The sequence below is a fragment of the Apodemus sylvaticus genome, chromosome 1, assembly GCF_947179515.1.
Source record: "Apodemus sylvaticus chromosome 1, mApoSyl1.1, whole genome shotgun sequence".
NCBI lineage: Eukaryota > Metazoa > Chordata > Mammalia > Rodentia > Muridae > Apodemus > Apodemus sylvaticus.
In genome coordinates, this window is record NC_067472.1 from 106834345 (window position 1) to 106854905 (window position 20561).

Below are 20561 nucleotides of genomic sequence, written 5' to 3' on the forward strand. Positions count from 1 at the left end.
TGAGCTGAGGAAGACCAGGGAGAGAGCTTGCTAGGCTTCTACTAATTAAACACACACACACACACACACACACACACACACACACACACACACACAGTATGAGTTGTACAGAGATACCTTAATATGTTTTTTAAAAATTGGTACAGCTTTTATATAGTTTTAGTTGTGTTTCTTGTGACTATGTAGTGGTCATTAAACAGTTTAGAGCAACAAATGCTGGTAATAAACAATTTTTTTGGGGGGAGGGGGCAGGGTTTTTCTGTGTTGTCCTGGCTGTCCTGGAACTCACTATGGAGACTCAGAGGAGCACTGCCACTAGTGGATTAAAGCCACGTGCCACCAATGCCCAGCTGATAATGGCTTTTAAAATTCCTGATGAGAAGTAGTGATCTTACATCATCCTGTGGTGGGCAGTGGGCTGGAGAGATGGCTCAGCAGTTAAGGCACTGACTGCTCTTCCAGAGGTCCTGAGTTCAATCCCAACAACCACATGGTGGCTCACAACCATCTGTCATGGGATATGATGCTCTCTTCTGGTGTGTCTGAAGACAGCTACAGTGTACTTATATAAATAAAATAAATCTTAACAAAAAAATCTTGAGCAGTAACTATGACTAGGCGGCAGGCTGTGTCTGTGTGCCAGCTTGAGCATTCTTTCTCATATACTGGCAATTGTTTTGTAAGCTCATAGAGGAAGGTTGCTGGGGAGAAGATTGTCAGTACCCTGCTGTGTTAGCGTAGCAGCCTGGAAAGGAGCCCAGGCCAGCATGTCTTCATATGAAATAACCCTGGTTCCTCCAAGGGCAGGTCTCAGCTGGGGGTGCTCCCTAAACCAGCCTCCTGAGCAGGAAGCCACACAACTGGGATAGTATAGAAAAGAGTTTATTTGGGGCCATGGGAAGTGGGGGTTGAGAAGGGAGTAGAGGCAGAGAAAGACAGAGAGAAAAAGGTGGGGGGAGGGAAGGAGGGTGGGACAGAGAGAGAGAGAGGAGGGGGTTGGGGACCGGCCTGGAACACGTGGAGAGAGGGGGGAGTTGGAGGGGGGAGAGGAAGGTGAAGGAGAAAGGGATCTGGGAGGGAAGAGAGACAGAGAGAGAAAGGGCAGGGAACTTGAGAAGGGGGTCAAAAAGCCCCTTTTATAGCAAGCCAGGCCTACCTGGCTGTTGCCAGGTAACTGTTGGGCGGAGCCTAGGAGGAAGGATAACAGTGAGGACGTTAGGGCCTCAGCACAGGGTGCTTTTCCAGTGATAGTTACACCAGCATTTAGAAAACTTGATGTGCATCAGACACGGGAAGGCAGTACCATAATGTAGTTGTTTATTCAGCAAATATCGGAATCCTTGCTGTGTCCTCAGGGGACTAGGAGGGGAAGAGTGGCAGGAAGCCCTGCAGCCTTCCAGAGGGTCTGCAGGAGAGCCCGACAGTTGGCAGAGAGGCAGGCATGGTCAGTGACCTAGGGAGTCCCCAGAGGCCGTAGTGTCCTCATTCAAAACTTGGGTTGGGCTGACAGCTTCCAAGGTCCTTTTTTTCCCCTGGCACTTCTAGAATAGGTAAACTAGGAGGTGCCCTTATGTTGTCTGTTACAAGTTCCTTCCTCATTTGTGCTGTTGTCTGTGTAAGCTAAACCAAGTACAATGCTCAGAGGAAGACTGGGGGAGCCGGGGGGGTGGGGTGGAGTGGGGGAGCAGAGGTGGAGGTGGAGGGAGCAGAGGGGAAGGGGGAAACAGGAGTGGGGGGATGGGGGTGGGGGGGAGGGGAGAGCAGGGGAAGCAGAGGGGAAGAGGGGGAGGGGGGTTAAAGAGGGAGCAGGGGGAGCAGGAGGAGCAGGGAGAACAGGGGAAGCAGGGAAGGCAGGGGGAGCAGGGGGGAGCAGAGGGGAGCAGGGGGGAGCCTGGTCTTAGGCTCCAGAGCTAGAGTTGGCCCAGAACTCTCAACCCTGTAGGACCGGTTCTTTCCTGGCTCATCTGTGAAGGTCGCTTTAATCTTGCACTAGTTTTAACATTTGCTGTCATGTCCATTCTCTTAATTGTGTTTTGTTTGCATTTCACCAACCCATGTGCAGGGGTAACTGGCTTGAGGTATTTTAACACAATGTCTCAACAGTCGCTGGCTGACCACTGAGCTCTGCAGAGAGGTTATCATTAGAAACGTGGGTTAGGATGGATGAATGAGCATCGTCAGCCCAGACCGCAGCGGTGGAATGGCAGGGAGTCATTTAACTTCCTGTGTCAGAGAGGAGAGGGGAGGGCAGTGCAGTAGAAAGTACGTGACTAGGCTACGTGCCTGGGCCCCACCGTCCACTGCCTCAGGGGCTTCAGTTATAGAGACCGGAACACCACCGCCTGGCAAGACACCGTGCGCTTCAGGGGGTGATAGCGAGGGCCCGCCGCCCAGCCCAGCCGTGGCCTGGGAGCCTTCCTTTGGCTCCAGCAGGAGCAGTTGCTCTTTGGTCCCAGCTCATGCCTGTTGCCTCACACCTCTGAGTGCTGGTGAAACATTCCCTTTGCCTGAATTCCCAAGGTTCATCAGCTGAAATCCTATTTGTGCTCCTGTGCTCTCCGGTGTCTTCTCTGCTTTCTTAGAGATTTTTGGTTTTTTTTTTTTTTTTGTGTGTGCGTGTATGTGTAACCTTCTGTTGCTGGTCTTCACACTGTTCCAGTGTGATTATTTCTGTTTATACGGTACTGGGGATGGCGTCCAGGGCCATGCACATGCCAGGCAACCACCCTACTGTTGGGCTACATCTCCAGTTTTAAATGCAGATTTAAGTTGGGGATCCTTTGGGGGCATGGTTTATATGCTCCTGCCCCCCCCCCATTGATTGTGAATGTTATGCACGCGTGTAATATGGTTTGATCACATACACACCCTCGTCCCCTTCTCCTCCCCTATCCCTGAAGAAAGCTCATTCTTCCAACCCCAGTAGCTATCAATTACCAGGTGCCTAACTCCTCAGCTTGGGGCAGAACTTAATGAGCCCCTCCCACCAGCTTGATCTTGTGAAGTCCTGTGCATGCAGTCACAACTGCAGTGAGAGCTTGTGTGCAGTGGTTCCGACGTGCTTGGCAAATACTGTGTGACCGCAGCTCCACCCTCCATCCTTTATAATCCCCGGGCTTGAGAGGTAGGGGTGTCTACAGCTGTTCCGTTAGAGCTGAGGGCAGCACGATTTCTCATTCTCTGCATGGTGACCAGCTGTGCATCCATGTGTTAGTCTGTGCTTGCTTTTAATAATCATGTATTTTCCTGAATACACGAGTGAAAGTGTTGTATGAGGCCATGTCATGAGGGTCGGTGCTTCTAATAAGCAGACTAATCCAGGGGTGTCGTTGTTGCCCCACTTCTGCTTTTATTTTGTGTACGTCAGGGAGCTGGGGTCTGAGCATGCCTGTGGAGGCCAAGAGGCTTGCAGGAGTTGCTTCTCTTCTTCTGTCATGTGCTTCCAGGGATTGAACCCAGGTTGTCAGGTTTGGTGGCAAATGCTCTTACCCACTGAGCCACCCTGCCAGCTCTGGTCTTTCTTTTTTATTTTAGCTTTTTAAGTATGTGGGTGTTTTGCCTGCATGTATGAACTGCATATCATTTGTGTGCCTGGTGACTGCAGAGGCCACAAGAGGGCATCAAGTCTCTTGGAACTGGAGGTAGAGCTGCCTTGTGAGTGCTGGTGATTAAACTTGGGTCCCCCAGAAGAGGAGCCAATGCTCTCATCCACTGAGTCATCTCATCAGCCTCTCATTTAGATTGAAAACAAAATGATCTACTGTCTAATGGGAATTCTTGTTAAGTAGTTAAGAGTCTTCCTAAAGTATGTTTTAATTTCCATCAACAGAATCCAACGTGGAAGAGTCTTGACTTTGGAATAATGCCAGACCGCCTGGATACATCTGTGTCCTGCTTTGTGGTGAAGATTTGGGGTGGAAAGGAAGAGGCCTTTCAGCTGTTGATAGAGTGGAAAGTCTACCTGGATGGGCTGAAGTACTTGGGTCAACAGGTGACGTTTTCAGAGTGACGTTTCAAGGGGTTGTCCTCTACAAATTAACCTGTCTAGCTCTATTGATGCACCCCTCTACTATTTCAGTTATGATAGATGTTATTAAAAAAGAAAAAAATTAAAAGTAAGTACAAGGAAAAAAAGACAACTTTCCAGACTTGGTAACACATGCATATGATCCCAGTACTCAGAAGGGACAGGCAGGGGGATTGCCTTAAATTGGAGTTCTGTCTGGTCTATAGACAGTTCCTGGTTAGCAAGAGCCTTCTTACAGAATCAGGCTAGCAACAAACAAGTCTTGTGATACTGTGTTTACTTAAGTTACTTACTTTGCCACATTTGAGTTACAAAAAAGCTCATAGCTAGGTGTGGTGGCTCATACCTGCAATCCTAGCACAGGGAGGCTGAGATAGGATCTCAGCAACTTTAAGGCCAGTCTAGGGTGAGTTTCTGGCCATTCTGGGCTAGAGTGAGACCCAGGTAACAGACACACAAAGGACCTTTAACTTTAGAAACTCAGTGCTTGCAGACAGGAGCCTAGCATGGCTGCCCTTTGAGAGGCCCAACAAGCGGGGAGAGAGTCAGATGTAGACATTAGCACCCAACCAGTGGAGGGAAGCCAGGGTCCCCTGAGGTTGAATAGGGGAAAGCTGGGAGAAGCTGAGGGGGAGAAGGGCAGCCTCATGGGAGGACCAGCAGTCTCAACTGACCTGGACCCCTGGGATCGCCCAGACACCGAGCCACCAACCAGCAGCATACAGCAGCTGATAGGAGGCCCTGACACATATACAGCAGAGGACTGCTGGGCTGGCCTCAGTGAGAGAAGGTGCACCTAACCCTCGAGAGACTTGAGGCCCCGTGGAGTGGAGATGTCAGGTGGGGGTGTGTATGCAGGCATCCTCTTGGTGGGGAGAGGTATGGGGGATGAAGACTGGACTGTAAAAAAGGACTAAAGGAAAAAAATCTAGAAACTCAGAAGCACCTTAGTGTGTATGTCCATACATGTCTGTGTTGTGTGCACCTGTGTGTGTGTGTGTGAGTGTGTAAGTATGTGAGTGTGTGTGTGTATATGTGTGTGTGTCTGATATATTTTCCTTAGTCCTTTTGCTTCTTTAGTCTTGCTGGATATTCTCCCCTGATTGTGAAAATTCAGTTGAAACAAAGATCTCCCTACCCACTGTAGGGCTGTGTCATCCCGGGCAGGAGAGCTGCTCTTACCTTGAGGCCAGAGATGACAGATGTGCCTTCTGTCCTAGCCCTGCACTGCCTTTGTTGTCGTGTGATTGATGCTCCTTACTCTGAAACTCTCTTGACTGAGCTCAAGGTCATTCCATCATCCTTCCTAACAGCTCCAGATGTGTCAGAAGTCTGTCGGAACTGCACATGAAACGAAATCTTTTTACTGTCCCATATGGACGTTATTATAATTAATGTTTAGAGCAACTTTGCAAAGGTTGATATTTTTTGCCCTTCTTTTCCCATTGGGAAAATTGAAGCTTGAGAGAGTTTAAGACCACTTAGTAGGGTGAAGCTAATTAAGATTTGGGTTCAGATCTGCCCAACATAAGAATGCCTCCTTGTGCTGGCCAGAGAGGCACGTCTGAGCAGGCGCAGGCAGCCCTCTGCTCCGCTTTGGCACTCTTGTTACTACTGTTAAAAGTTCCCCTAAGATGTCAGCTGTAGGTTGTTTATAAACATCCTGATATTTTGGTAATATTTGTTTAGTATGCACTTTCTGATACTTCTTTTGAAAGGAGCTATTTAAATTTGACTTTTTTCAGATTGGAAAACATGCCACATTCAGAGTGTTTACCATACTTTGACTTTTATTTGATTATTTATTGATTACGATGATGGTGATGGTGATAACGTGCCTGAGATGAAACCCAGGGTCTTATGCAAGCTGCAGCTTCTCTCCCACTGTGCGGTGTGCCTAGTCCCACAATGGATTGCTCAGACTTTCTAATTGAACCTTAGGTTTTTGATTGGACACCTGTCTCTTCTCTCACCGGGTCCCAGCCCCAGCAGATCACCACCTTTCTATTCCTTTGAGTTCATCTCTTCAAGGCTCCACACAGGTGTGAGGCCATGTTTTGCCAGAGCTTCCCCCTATGCTAGTCTGTCGTGACCTGAGCTGTGCCTTTGACATCCTCTTCCTTCCTTTGCTAACTTCTAGTCTCCAAAAAGGGTTTCTTCTCTTTGACGTTTTCATTTTTGTTTGTATTTCCCTGCCGGTCTTTTGGAAGTTCTCTTAGGAGTATTCTAGGTGTGACCCAGCCTGTGTTTTCGTCCTTGACCCTTAGAGCTGCCGAGCTAAAGCTTGTCAGATAGTGACATTCAGTTTAGACCTTTCTCTTCTCTCTCTGGTTGGCTGGGGGCGCACGCTGGGTACTTGTTAGTCTGCCATCTGCGAGCCCCATTGTGGCATGACCCCAGGCCTACAGGGAGCTTTCAGCTGTGCAGACGGCCTTCACCTTGCTTCCTAACTCACGCAGGCCTTTGGTAGTGGTCTGGAAACACCAGCCTGTGTTTGTGTGTCATGTGCTAATTCCAGAGTCAGCAGTTAGAAAGGTGGCTATACAGGGAAGCACACTGGGGTGGCAGAGCACAGTGTGTTTTAAGCCAACCAGAAAGTTTTCATCAGCCTAGGGAACCCAGCCTTGACTGAAATAGAGGCCACAGCACACACTAGAGTAGTAGATTCACAGAGCTGTAGAGAAGGAGAAACCCATTGATGTGGATTGGTGTGATGAGAATTAGGTTCATTGAATGGTTGTGCTTTCTACCAGTTCTTGTTCTTAGTGGTAAGGACCCAGAGAGTCAGAAGACCATTTTAAATAGAGTTAGAAGCATGTGGAAGAAGTATTCACACCAGCCCCAGAGTCAGGGAGGGATGACTTCAGATGTGTTGGGTTTTACCTTAGGCTTATTGAGGTGTAAAGTGTGTACGATCAGTTCACCAGAGGCTCAGAGTGTAGCTCAGGGGTGGCACATTTGCCCCACATGTCCGAGGCCTGGCTCCATCCTCTGCACTGAACTGCAATGCAGTATAAAAGCGTACGGTTCAGTGAACTGTGTAAGGCGAGCTGAATAACTACCTGGTGAATAAAGCTGCTGTGAATGGTTAAGTGTGGGCCTCTGTGTGGATGTGTGTTGTCATTTCTCTTGAGTAAACACCCAAGAATGTGATTGTCTGCTCTTAGGATAAGTGTGTGTTGAAACTGGTAAGTCACTGTATGTGGTTTCCCTAAGTGAGTGTAAAGGCCTCCAGTCCCAGCTGTGGCGCGTAGCATTTCTGCTTGTTTCTTACCTTTATGGACTTGTAATGTTCTTTTTATTGTTAGTCTTTTAAGCTTTAGCCCTTTTAAGGGTATAAAGTGTTACTTTGCCGAGTGGTGGCACATGCTTTTAATCCCAGCACTTAGTAGGCAGAGGCACTCTTGAGGTCTCTGAGTTCAAGGCCCCTTGGTCTACACAGTGAGTTCCAGAACAGTCAAGGTTGTACAGAGAGACTCTGTCTCAAAAACAAGCAAAAAAATAGCATTTCACTGTGATTTTAATTCAAATTTTCCTAATGAGTCCAACCAATCTCTCCTGCTTCCCCCATGCCTGCCCCTCCCATAGTGTGTGTGTGTGTGTGTGTGTGTGTGTGTGTGTAGTGTTTGTTTATATCTTTCATTATTCTTTTTTTTTTTTTTTTTTTTTTTTGGTTTTCGAGACAGGGTTTCTCTGTGTAGCCCTGGCTGTTCTGGAACTCACTCTGTAGACCAGGCTGGCCTCAAACTCAGAAATCCACCTGCCTCTGCCTCCCCAGTGCTGGGATCACAGGCGTGCGCCACCATGCCCAGCTTCTTTCGTTCTTCTTTACTCGGTTGTTTAAATGTTTAGTTACTGACTTGTAAAAGTTCTTTATATAAAGGTTAATGAGAGAGCTTAAAGCAGTTGTCCCACAGATGCGTAGATTGGATTTTGGATTTCAAGAATTCATTAAACCCCTGGTGTGCGTGATAGCCTGTGTGAGGGAGGCAGACATGAGCATCTCTTGAGCAAGCTGCTAGCTAGACTAGCAAACCAGTAAGTCCTGGATTCAGTAAGAGATCCAATATATAAGGTAGAGAGTACTAGAAAGACGATACCAGGCTTGGGCTTCCGGGTAATGCACACACATGTATGCACTACGCAAAATACTCCTTATATATTTATTGTACATGTATTAGTTCTTTATGAAATATGTGTTTTCCAGATATTTTTGCTGTCTTTGTTTTCTTTTTCTTTTTAAAGATTTTTTGCTTATTTACTTTCTGTGTATAAATATTTTGTTAGTATGCATGTATATGCACCATGCGTGCCTCTTGGATTCCCTGGACCTGGGGTTATAGATGGTTGTGAGCCATTATGTGAGTGCTAGGTATTGGACCCAGGTCCTTTGTCAGATCAACTGCTTTTAACCACTGAGCCATCTCTCCAGCCCCCTCTTTTTTTTTTTTAAAGATTTATTTATTTTTAAATGTATTTATTATTATATGTAAGTACACTGTAGTTGTCTTTAGACACACCAGAAGAGGGTGTCAGATCTCATTACGGATGGTTGTGAGCCACCATTTGGTTGCTGGGATTTGAACTCAGGACCTTCAGGACAGCAGTCAGTGCTCTTAATCACTGAGCAATCTCACCAGCCCCATTTATTTTTATTTAATGTTTATGAATGTTTTGCCTGTGTGTATATCTGTCTGTGTACCACATGCATGCAGTACCTGCAGAGGACAGAACGGGGAACTGGATCCCTGGGACTGGAGTTACAGATGGTAGGATCTGCCACTTGGGTGTGGTGCTAGGAATCCAACTCAGGTCCTTTAGAACAGCAGCCAGTGAACAATCTAATCTCTTCAGTCCTGTAGGCCTACCATTCTTCCCTCCCTCCCTCCCTCCCTCCCTCCCTCCCTCCCTCCCTCCCTCCCTCCCTTCCTTCCTTCCTTCCTTCCTTCCTTCCTTCCTCCTTTTTGAAACAGGGTGTGAGTATTTCATGTCCTGGAACTCACTATGTAGACCAGGCTGGCCTTGAACTTAAGTTTTCCTGCCTCTGTCTCTTCCTCCCAAATTCTGGGCTAAAGGTGTATACTGCCATGCTGCCTCCTTATTCATTTCTTTCTTTATTTTTGCTTGAAGTCAGGGTTTCTCTGTATAGCCCTGTCTGTCCTGGAACTTTTTTGTAGACCAGGCTGGCCTCGAACTCAAAGGTCCAAGTGCTGGGATTAAAGTCCTACACTGCTCCCTTTCCCTTTTCTTAATAGTGTCATTTAAAGAACACATTTTAAAAAAAAGTCAATGAAGTCTGCTTGTATCAACTTATAAAATTCCATCTAAGATGCATGGCCTAGCCTAAGGCTGCCAACATTTTTTCCTATTTGTTTTGTAAATTTTTTTTTTTGGTTGAAGTTGTAGGTTTAATATTTGTCCATTTTTGTTATTATTTTGCAATTATCCATCCATCCATCCATCCATCCATCCATCCATCCATCCATCCATCCATCTATCTATCTATCTATCTATCTATCTATCTATCTATCTATCTATCTATCTGAGACAGGGTTTCCCTGAGTATTTCTGGCTGTCCTGAAACTTTTTTGTAGACCAGGCTGGGCTTGAACTCACAGTGATTCCCCTCCCTCTGCCTTCTGAGGGCTACGATAAAAGTCATGTGTCACCACTGCCCAGACTTTTATTTTTATTTTTAAATTGTGTGTACACTGGTACGTATGTCTGCCAGTGGGTGTGTGTATGTGAGTACAGATGCCCACAGAGGCCAGAGAGTTTATGGAAACCTTTTGAACTGAACTAGAATTACAGGTGGTTGCAAGCCACCTGACATGGGCACAAGGAACTGAACTCGAGGCCTCTGTAAGAGAAGCACTTTCTCTTAACTGCTCAGCCTTCTGTCTAGCCCCTGAGTTGATATTTTTGATTTTTGTTTATTGAAACAAGGTCTCATGTAGACTAGGGTGGTTTTGAGCTTGTTCTGTGTAGTTGAGGCTTGACTTGAATTCCTGATCCTCCTGTCTCCAACTCCCAGGTACTCAGATTACACATGTGGGTCACTGTGCTTGGCTTGCAGGTATTCATTTTGAGTTAACATTTATAAAAATACAAAGGCCATTGTTCTGCAGATGAATGAGTAATAGCTCTGTACTCTGTTGTAAAGGCTACTATTTCTCCATTGAACCTTTGGGATTCTTGTGTTGGGTTTTTTCCTATAATTACATTGTAAGTCATCCATAGTGGTGGGTCACATTACAGCATATTTACATACACACACACACACACACACACACCTTCCTTTTTGTACTGTTTTTATCACCCCCTCCTCAGCTGCCCTCTCACCCCCACACCCCTCTTGTTGGTTCCCTTTTCCCACAAGCAGCTCTCCTATGACTCACACGCATTCTCTTACCCTTTCTTTGACATCGTTGTTGAACATCATTTGTGTGAACCTTGTTTCTGGACTCTGACTCACTGATGTGTGTGTCTGTCTTGACTACAGGAGTCTTACAGTATGCCCTGGGTGTCGGTCCCCATCCCTTGGCTTTGTTCTTTTATTCATGCCTTTTTGGTTCTAAACTGTCAGTCAAAACTATCAGTCAAGACATTAGCTTTATAAAAATGAAAACACAACCAAAATTATTTTGGCTATTGTAAGTTTTTTTTGTCTTCTATATATATTTTTAATGGTATTTTAATAAGTATTAAATCAAAGCAAGTTTGAGGACTAATGAGTCTTTTGTTCTGTAGGCATGATATATCTGTTCATTTATGAAAAGCTTTTTCATTTACTAGGACTTTGTAGTTTTCAGCCTACAGGTCTCACATATTAGATTTCTATCTATATATTCCCATCTTTTTATGCAAATTTAAATTGATGCTGTTTTAGAGGTGGCTCAGTCAGTAAGGTCCACACACACACACACAGTAGCTGTCTTCAGACACACCAGAAGAGGGCATCAGATCTCATTACAGATGGTTGTGGGCCACCATGTGGTTGCTGGGAATTTGAACTCATGACCTCTGGAAGAGTAGTCAGTTCTTTTATCTGCTGAGCCAAGGACCTGCTTAAACTCTGCAGACCTATGTAAAAGCCACACCTATAGTGCCGATCTATAAGCCAACTCTGGGATGCTAAGATAAGGTCCCTGGAATTGACTGCTCAGCCACCCTGTCTGAGCAGGCAAGCTCTGGGTCTTGTGAGAGACCCTGCCTCAGAACATCAGGTGGAGAAAGTCTGAGGCAGACATCTGATGTTGACCTTGGACCTGCAGACACTTGTGTGCTCATTTGCAGATACACACACTGCAGAACAGGCAGGAATCAAAGGGAGATGAATAGGAAATGTCCCCTCCCCAAACCTCAAGACCCGCCCTAGCCACTCACCTCCTCTAGCAGGCTCCATTTTGTTAAGGTTTCCCCGCCTCTCCATCAGCATCAGCATCAGCATCACCATCACCATCTGGGGACCAAGTGTTCCAATACCTGAGCCAGTGAGAGGATCACTGCACATTTAAACACCCATCTTAAATGTACTTCTTTACATCTTTTGGGGAGTGTTCTTATTTAATTGCTACTACCTTCAGTACACTGTTCAGTAAAAATTCATGAGGGGCAAATCTTTGTTTTTCTTTTTCTTTCAGCCTTATCTCGGAGGGGGAAACATTCAGCTTTGGCTATTATGTATACTATTATCAGATTATTCAGCCTTTCACTATTAAGTATATTATTATCAGGTTAAAGAAATTTCTTCTTGCTCTTAATGTGAGCAGTTCTAGCCTTAAGTGATGTTGACTTTGTTACTTTGGGTTGTATTCTGACACAAACCCTTCTTAGATATAGCGCATTCTCCTTTACATGTGTATTGAAGTTTTATATCATACACGTCGGGCTTTTTTTTTTTATATATACTGACAGATTTGATTTGTTACTATTTTGTTAAAGAAAACAATCTCTCATTCCCGAGAGTGACTTGACCTTTCCTTAGCAGTGTACATGTTTGCTGGTCTGGTGCAGGCCAGGCTGGTCTCATATGGGCTGCAGCATGTCTGCTTCTGGTTTTTGGAGGAGTTGTTTATAAATTTTTTACTGTTCTACACACGCTTGACAGAATTTTTCAATGGGACCATCTGGGTGTTAAGATTTCTTTGTGGGAGTTTTGAAGTGGGACTTACTGTCTCTGATGCAGGGCTCCCTCAGTGGGACTGATGGATTTTCTTTGAAAGTTGCCTGTTTCATCTGAGGCTTTATGTACATTGGTATAGAGCTGTCCACAGTCCTTACTAATCCTTCAGCAGTGTTCTGCGCCTGGTGTCTTCTGTTTTCTTCCCCTCGTGACCGTCACTAGTGACTTTCAGTTTACTGACCTTAAGAGTGTGTGTGCATTCATCATCTTTATTATTTCAGATCCATCTGTCTGTTTTCATCTCATCATGGCCACTGTTTTGCTTGCTGTGGACTTTCCTGGTTATTCTTTATTTAGTTCTTAGGAGAACGGAATTCCTGATTTGAGAATTTACTTCTAACCTTAGAGTAAGCATTTAGTAATTCTTTTCTAAGCATTGCTTTAGGCATCATCCAGAAATTTCCCCTTGCTGTATTCAGCTCCAAATATTTTCAAATGTATCTTTTATTTCTCCATTGAGCATAAAGGTATACTATTAACTTTTAAATATTTATGGATTTCCTGGACATCTTCCTGTGGTTGATGTCTTCTTTAATTCTACTAAGTTTAGGGAAGGTCATTTCTATGGTGTCAGTGCTTGGAACTTTCTTTCTTAAGGTTCATTTTATAGCCCGAGATAGAATGCACAGAGGTAAATACTCCACGAGTGTGTTGTGGGAACTTTGCTGTCAGGAAATAGAATTCTTCACTCACAGTTAGGTGATGTTGGTCCCAAGTACATCTGGAAGAATGAGTTAGAGTTAACCAGAGAAGAGAAGTTGAGAGCGGGCCCAGAACCTGATTCTTCACTTTGAGCTGAGGGAATCAGAAGAGGCGGGGGACAGAGGAGGCGGTATGGTGGCGGGTGTGGTGGCCAGGCCCTCGTGCTTGGAGCTGTGTGCTGCTGGATGGCACTGGCTGCTTGGTCTCTCCATGAGGCGTCCCTCACGGGAAGCCCATGTTTTCACCCTTTTGTAATTCTTCACTTTAATTCTTCATTTCAAAAGCAGGGCTTTTTTTTTTTTTTAAGACTACAGTTCTTTCTGATGAAAGAAATAAATTTGGGTGTTCATTTCATAGTTGAGATTTCATTATTTTAGATCTCAGTTCTTTTTCCTTCCCCTTGCCCCTATTTTTTGAGACAGGGTCTCACAATGAAGCATGGGCTGGCCTTGAACTTATAATCTTCCTGCCTTTGCTCCCTTACCACAGAGTTAGGATTATAGGTCTGTATCACTGTGTCTCACTATTTTTAAATCTATTTTTAAAAGAGATTTATTTTTACTTTCTGTGTGTGGGTGTTCTGACCGTTGTGTGTCTGTGTACCATGTGTGTTTTGTGCTCATGGAGGGCAGAAGGAGGTTGGATTCTCTGGGTCAAGAGCTATAGTCAGTCAGCTCGCATGGCTTGTGGCAATGGAATCCAGCTCCTCTACAAGAGCAGCCAGTGTTCTTAAGCCTTGAGCCATCTCCAGTCCCTGTTCTTTAATCCTTACAAGTTATATCCTTCTGGCCTTGCAGGTGAGGTTGGGTCAGCACAGGGCAGTTGATCTCAAAAAGACCAGAAAGTAAAAGCTAATCTGACTCATAATTTTAAATCATTTGAAGAGTTGTTTTTTTTTTTTGTTTGTTTGTTTTTTTCCTGTGGTTTGCTGCTGTCCCCTGTCTGTCTGTCCCCCGTCCTTCAGGAGTAACTGTTCTATCACAAGTTAACAATGTTGGCAACGATCACTCATGTGGTGTTTGTGAGGCTTTTGACTAAAGCTGGATGGACTGTCCCTCTGACACTCACTGGCCTTTGAAACCCGATTTCTCTGCTGTCCCTTTGTTTAGATAGAGCCGGCCTGTTTGTTGGCATGGAAATTATAGCCGTTATGCTCTGACATCTGGAATAAGATCAACTAATAGTATGCTTTCCTCCTTTCTTAGATCCATGCCCGCAACCAGAATGAAATCATTTTTGGGCTGAACGATGGCTACTATGGTGCTCCGTTTGAACACAAGGTAAGAAGAGTCTCCCAGTGTTCTGAGTTTTGGGTAGTGCAGGTGCCGTGCTCCTGAGAACCCAGACTCCTGAGAAGAACCGAGCAGTCAGAGGCGTGTTGCAAGTGTCACTGTGAGCCTGTTGTTCGGGGTGGCCTTCTGTAGGGAGAACGTGTTGGGCAGGACACACAAGCATCCTGAGAAATCAGTTCTAAATCTTGATCTTATTTTCTCAGAGGGAAACCTGAGCTGGCTGTTCTCTATATAATTCCCTGGGGACTAAGAGCTTGTGAGCTGGGTGTGGTGGTATAGGCTTGCAATCCTAGCCACTGAGAAGGCTGTGTGGAGCAGGAGGATTACAAGGTTGAGAGTGAGTTCAAGGCCAGCCTAGGAGGCCTTGTTAGGCCCTGTCTCAAGATGCAAAGAGGATATGGGTTTGTTGCTCAGCAGGGCAGGGGTGGGGGGTGGGGAGTGGGCTACTCACCACACTGGAAGCCCAGATCTCCATCTCCAGTCCTGCCCTCTCCCCAAAATAGGCATGGCGACTTTTGTCTAAGTGGAAGCGTTTGATGGAAGTGTTCAGTTGTTTTATCATTCTCAGTAAGCCCAAGAAACCCAAATTATGCTGGCCATAGTCATGCACACCATTAATCCCAGCAAGTGGAAAGCAGAGGCAGGTGAATCCTTTTGAGTTTGAGGCTAGCCTGGTCTACATAGAAAGGTCCAGATCAGCCTGATGTATACAGTGAGATCCTGTCCCAAAGAGAGAAAGAAACTAAAATTGAAGCTGTGTAGTAGCCATTGCTGTCTCTGCATCTAAAGGTGATAGGAAGATAGGAAGGAGAGGCAGAGCCCGTTCTTAGCAAGGACCTTCTGTGAGCATCCCTGGGACAGGGAATCAGCATTGTTATCCTATTTAAAAACCACAGTGGTTTTGTTCTCTCCGTATCAGAGTGTGGGAACCGACTGGGAGGATGGACTCCAGAGGGTCTAGAGAGTGGCTGAGCTGAGCTGTTAGTTACTGCCCCAGTCTTCTTTCCCCACTCTGATGAGTTTTACCAAAAAGGAAACGAAACCAACCAACCAAACCAGGACAGCCTCCGCTTTTGTAAAGTCCTCACATTGCTTTTGCTCAGAAACCCTGTTGTTCATAATCTCTGGTGTGGATGCCACACTTGGGTGCCCTGTCTGTCCTCCTGAGTGCCTGCCCAGGGTTGTTTCCTGTCTTCAGTCCAGGAGAGGAGAGCGGAGTGGTGAAGGAGGGCTGGGTGCAGGAAAGGCACACACCTCTCGTCCAGCTGCCTGGCTGAGGCAGGAGGTTGGCCACGGCCCCAGAATTCAAGACTGGCTTGTACTGGTCCCACGAGAAAAGTGTTCCTTGGTTGCTAAAGTTATAATCCAGATTATGAATAGAAGACCGTGTGTGGAAAGGCGTGGGTGCCGAATGCTGACAGCTTTCCAGGAGAGGAGCTGAGCTTGTAAAGCCACGGGGTGGACGGCACCAGGTGAGTCTTAGGGTCTGAAGGGAGGAGAGAGTAGTCCCAGGCTTAAAGTGAAGAGACAGTGAGAAGGACCTTGCAGTGCCATGGGCAAGAGATGACAATTTGGAATGGACCTGGCAGGGTAGGGACGACGGATGACGCCCAGGCCCATGCTCAGCAAGCTCTTTACCACTGAGCCACATACCCAGATAGATAGAGTTGGGGTTTTAGGAGAGAAAATCACTAGGATTTGAGGTAAAAGGAAAAAAAGAGATGTCAAGGGTGACTTTGGATTTCTGGCTTAAAGTAACTGGATAGAAAAAAGGTGATAGCCACAGGACGCTTTGGTACATGGTGGGGTGGGACCGGGTGGAAGAGCACAGATCCTGAGGTAAGATGGCTACAGGCGTGTACAGTGCCTTTAGGACCCCCCCCCCCCCCATTGACGGCAAGTAGCCCTCTGGATCCCTGAACCTGAGAGAGAACTGAACTGTAAATGTGGGGCGATAGCAAAGTCAGTAATGTCATGGATGTGTGTGACACAGGCTAGCAATCGGCAGTACAACAGCGAAGAAGGACTGAGTAGCCCAGGCTGGATTACCCCAACTGTGAGAGGCCGAGTGGGAGAAGTGGGCAGTGGCGTGACCAAGAGGCCCGTGGCAAAGTGAAGAGCACGCAGCTGGGTTTCTGGGGTCCTAGCTCTCTGCTCTCTCCCTGCCCGCCCATCTCTGTGAACTTGTGCGCTTGGTTGTTCCTACTGCTTCATTTTTTAAGGAGATGCAGTAGTTAAGTAAGCCAAGGACAGAACAATTGTCTTCCATACTTTAGCAAACGGATTTATGCTAGGTGGCATCTTTCCAAATTCCAACTCTAAAAGTCTCCCCTCCCCCTTTATTCCCATCGTCATCTTCTGAGTTCCTTTAGTACCTGAACATCTTCCAGATTTCCTCCACCAGATCCACCGCTCTGTCCAGAGGCCTGCCCTTTTCCCTCTGTCCAGAGGCCTACCCTTCTCCCTCTGTCCAGAGGCCTACCCTTCTCCCTCTATCCAGAGGCCTACCCTTCTCCCTCTGTCCAGAGGCCTGCCCTTCTCCCTCTATCCAGAGGCCTACCCTTCTCCCTCTGTCCAGAGGCCTGCCCTTTTCCCTCTGTCCAGAGGCCTGCCCTTCTCCCTCTGTCCAGAGGCCTGCCCTTACCCCTTTGCCCAGAGGTCTACCCTTCTCCCTCTGTTCTAGGCCTGCCCTTCTCCCTCTATCGAGAGGCCTGCCCTTCTCCCTCTGTTCCAGAGGCCTGCCCTTCTCCCTCTGTTCCAGAGGCCTGCCCTTCTCCCTCTGTTCCAGAGGCCTGCCCTTCTCCCTCTGTTCCAGAGGCCTGCCCTTCTCCCTCTGTTCCAGAGGCCTGCCCTTCTCCCTCTGTTCCAGGCCTGCCCTTCTCCCTCTATGAGAGGCCTGCCCTTCTCCTTCTGTCCAGAGGCCTGCCCTTCTCCCTCTGTTCCAGAGGCCTGCCCTTCTCCCTCTGTCCAGAGGCCTGCCCTTCTCCCTCTGTTCCAGAGGCCTGCCCTTCTCCCTCTGTCCAGAGGCCTGCCCTTCTCCCTCTGTTCCAGAGGCCTGCCCTTCTCCCTCTGTCCAGAGGCCCGCCCTTCTCCCTCTGTCCAGAGGCCTGCCCTTCTCCCTCTGTTCCAGAGGCCTGCCCTTCTCCCTCTGTCCAGAGGCCTGCCCTTCTCCCTCTGTCCAGAGGCCTGCCCTTCTCCCTCTGTCCAGAGGCCTACCCTTCTCCCTCTGTTCCAGAGGCCTGCCCTTCTCCCTCTGTCCAGAGGCCTGCCCTTCTCCCTCTGTCCAGAGGCCTGCCCTTCTCCCTCTGTCCAGAGGCCTGCCCTTCTCCCTCTGTCCAGAGGCCTGCCCTTCTCCCTCTGTTCAGAGGCCTGCCCTTCTCCCTCTGTCCAGAGGCCTGCCCTTCACCATCTGTAAGCCTTGTAGTGTCAGACTGACATAAGCAATGCTGGACCCTCCACTCCCACCACAATTCTTGGGACATGGTATTTGCTTAGTAAAAATGTTCGAGATTAAGTCAGAGACTTGAGAGGCTGCCATTGCTGGCTGGCTGCCATGCTAAGGCTGACTGTCCTGGTGTGGGAGGGAGGGTGGCTCACCCTGTAGCTGGTCCCTGACTCTTCATCTCATAGAGTCTTGACATCAGAGGAGGTGGTAGCGTTGGGAGCCAGTGTCTACCAAGCAATCTGTGGTACCTGCCATTGTAGTTAAACCCTCAAGAGCTCCATGGCCAGAGACGCACAGTTGGTGAGGGTTGGGGTAAGCACCAGTGCCCGGCTTCTCCTTCTGCTTGGGAGTTTTGAACAAGTTCAGACAAGATGGGTGACAGGAAGTGGAGTTGAGAAGGTGGCTTGAGAACAGATACAACTGACTGGCAAATGTTGTTTAACTTTGACTAAAAGCTTGCCTTAACTAAGAAGGCTTGTGTGCATTTCCTCTTGACCAGATCCTCTTCCCTCCTAAATAGCAGAGCAAGTGGAAATGAAGCTGTCCTGACATAGACAGAGCCTGGTCCTCGGAGCCAGGCAGTGCCGTGTATGTGCTGACAGTTCCCCATGGTGGGGCAGCCGGGACGAGCTGAGCCACGCATGCCCGGCCAACAGCTGCCGAGGAGGAGAGAGCTACAGCCCAAGGGATTGTGGGGCTCTCTCGAGATGTGGACTGGGAAATTTTGCTCTTTGTGGAAGCTTCGGAGCATGGAATGAATAGCTAACCCTAGCAGTAGTAGCAGTAACTAATATTTAGTGAGCATTTAATAACTAATATTTAGAGAGCACCTAATTCTCTACCAGGCAGCAAACACTTTATATCTTTACTGTGTTTCAACTCCACAGTTGTTCATCTATAGAAGAGAAACTGGTACAGAGAGATTAAGTAGCTTTCCTAAGATTGCACAGCAGGCAAATAACAGAGCTGGAATTCAGAACCAGATGATTAGGAAATGTTTATTGGGTGTGTGCTTGTAATGTGTGTTACATTTCACTCCATGGTTCTCCAGTTAATTAGCTTTGTCAATTTAGAATTCTTTAGCAACTTTCAAAGGAGCTGACAAGATCAGCTGAAGCTTTAAAGCGTCCTCTGAAAAGATTTATTTGTATTACTTTTGATTTTGTGTCTGTGTGTATGAGTGTAGGTGCCTACAGAGGCTGTGTGTGTGTGTGTGTGTGTGTGTGTACATGCACAGGTCCCTACAGAGACTGGCTGTGTGCAGCACCCTGCTGCCAGACTTGCAGATGGCGTGAGCCACCTGATGGCCGTGCTGGACATTGAACTCTGGTCTTTAGCCAGAACAGTTTCTTCAGCCCCAGAGAGCATGGTTGCAATCTTTTTTTTTTTTTTTTTTTTTTTTTTTTTTTTTTTTTTAGGACATGACAATCATTGTGACTGTTGGTGAATAGATTAAGACTGTCTCTAGACTGGAGAGATGGCTTAGCAGTTTAAGAGCACTGACTGCTTTTTCAGAGGTCCTGAGGCCAATTCCCAGCAACCACATGGTGGCTCACTACCATCTATACTAGGATCTGATGCCCTCTTTTGTCATACAGGCATACCTGCATAATACATTTATTTATGTATTATGTCTATACATAAATAAATCTTTAATTTAAAAAATCTAGATAAAAAAATGTCTCCTACACCAAACAAAAAGCAAAATTGGCTAAGTCAAAGAAATATAGAGACTTAGCTAAAGCTACCAAACACAACAGTGAGCATTCTGGAACAGAGCTAGAAGTGTACAGAATAACAGACCCAGGCCCACAAGGCAGTGGCTGAGCCAGGAGAGGGGGCTCCAGGCTAAGGTAGAGACAAAGGAGATGGAAAAGAAACTCCAGAACTTTAGGAGAAACTTGAAGCTACTCTCCCCTCCAACTCTCTGTTCACTGCCCCAGCACCTACTGCATACTTACTGTGTAAGTATGGTGGGACTAAAGAATGTAAAATACAGATGAACAATCATTTTGTGTGTGTGTGTGTGTGTGTGTGTGTTAAAGACAGTATGCATATATTCCAGGCCCTGGTATCTTGGACATGAGTTTCATGGGTCTGGATGACATAGGTAGGTTTTGACCAACTGTCGGAGACCCCAGGAATGTGGGGCTGGAGGACTGTGCCTGGGTAGTGGCTGATGGACAGACAGACGGATGGACGAACTGCATCAGGAGGATGGCAGATGACATCGGCTTGGCAATGTGCTTGCAGCTCTTCAGATTTGTATCCAGGACTTGGCCTGCAGTGTGTGCAGGCCGGCTCCCCTGGCCTGGGTTTCCCTTTGGCAGCTGCTCTTCCAGGAGGCTGCTGTCTGCTGTGTCCAGGAACGTAAGAAGGCCAGGCTCTGGAGTCAGACCGCTGTGGATTTCACCTTGAACTGACTGCTGCTGACTGAGGAAACCCTGGGAAAACTGACTGTTTTCTTATCCATAAGTGCAGGAAACCTTCTGGACATCAGCCCCCAGCTGACGGGGTTCAGTTGAGCACGGTAGTGTGTATGAGGAGGCAGGCATGTGTGCAGATCTCTGCAGCAAATGAGAAGTGAGTGCTCTCCACCATACTGTCCTGGTGTTCCCAGCCCAGGCCTGGCACGCCTGCCCAGTGAATGTAGGTATAGCAGCTTTGTTTAGGACTATCACAGTTTGGGAATTAAAGTTTTGATAGGGAGGTATCTCTTCCAGCCTAACTCCCCTGAGTTTAACCTTGTGGTATTTAGTTTTATCTAACTTACCCTGTTGGGACACTTAAATTATCTGGCTTTGACAGAGTGTAAGAAATTTAGACTGCAGAATTTTCTTTTCGTGCCAAAAACTGCAAAAGCAGTCAGTACCCATAGCTATCCAGTAGGTGGTGCTGCTTTCTCACTTT

The 20561-nt window shown here is 46.9% G+C and overlaps 1 protein-coding gene across 3 annotated transcripts in view; it reads left to right on the top strand.

Annotated features, from left to right (window-relative positions):
• The window catches only part of Uvrag (UV radiation resistance associated), a 257422-nt gene that overhangs the window by 38879 nt on the left and 197982 nt on the right, over window positions 1–20561 (top strand). For all 3 annotated transcript variants that reach the window (XM_052158118.1, XM_052158124.1, XM_052158130.1), the window contains 2 exons: window positions 3830–3991; window positions 14120–14194. In XM_052158118.1, the coding sequence (XP_052014078.1) occupies window positions 3830–3991; window positions 14120–14194 (237 nt within the window). The remainder of the gene's footprint in view (window positions 1–3829; window positions 3992–14119; window positions 14195–20561) is intronic.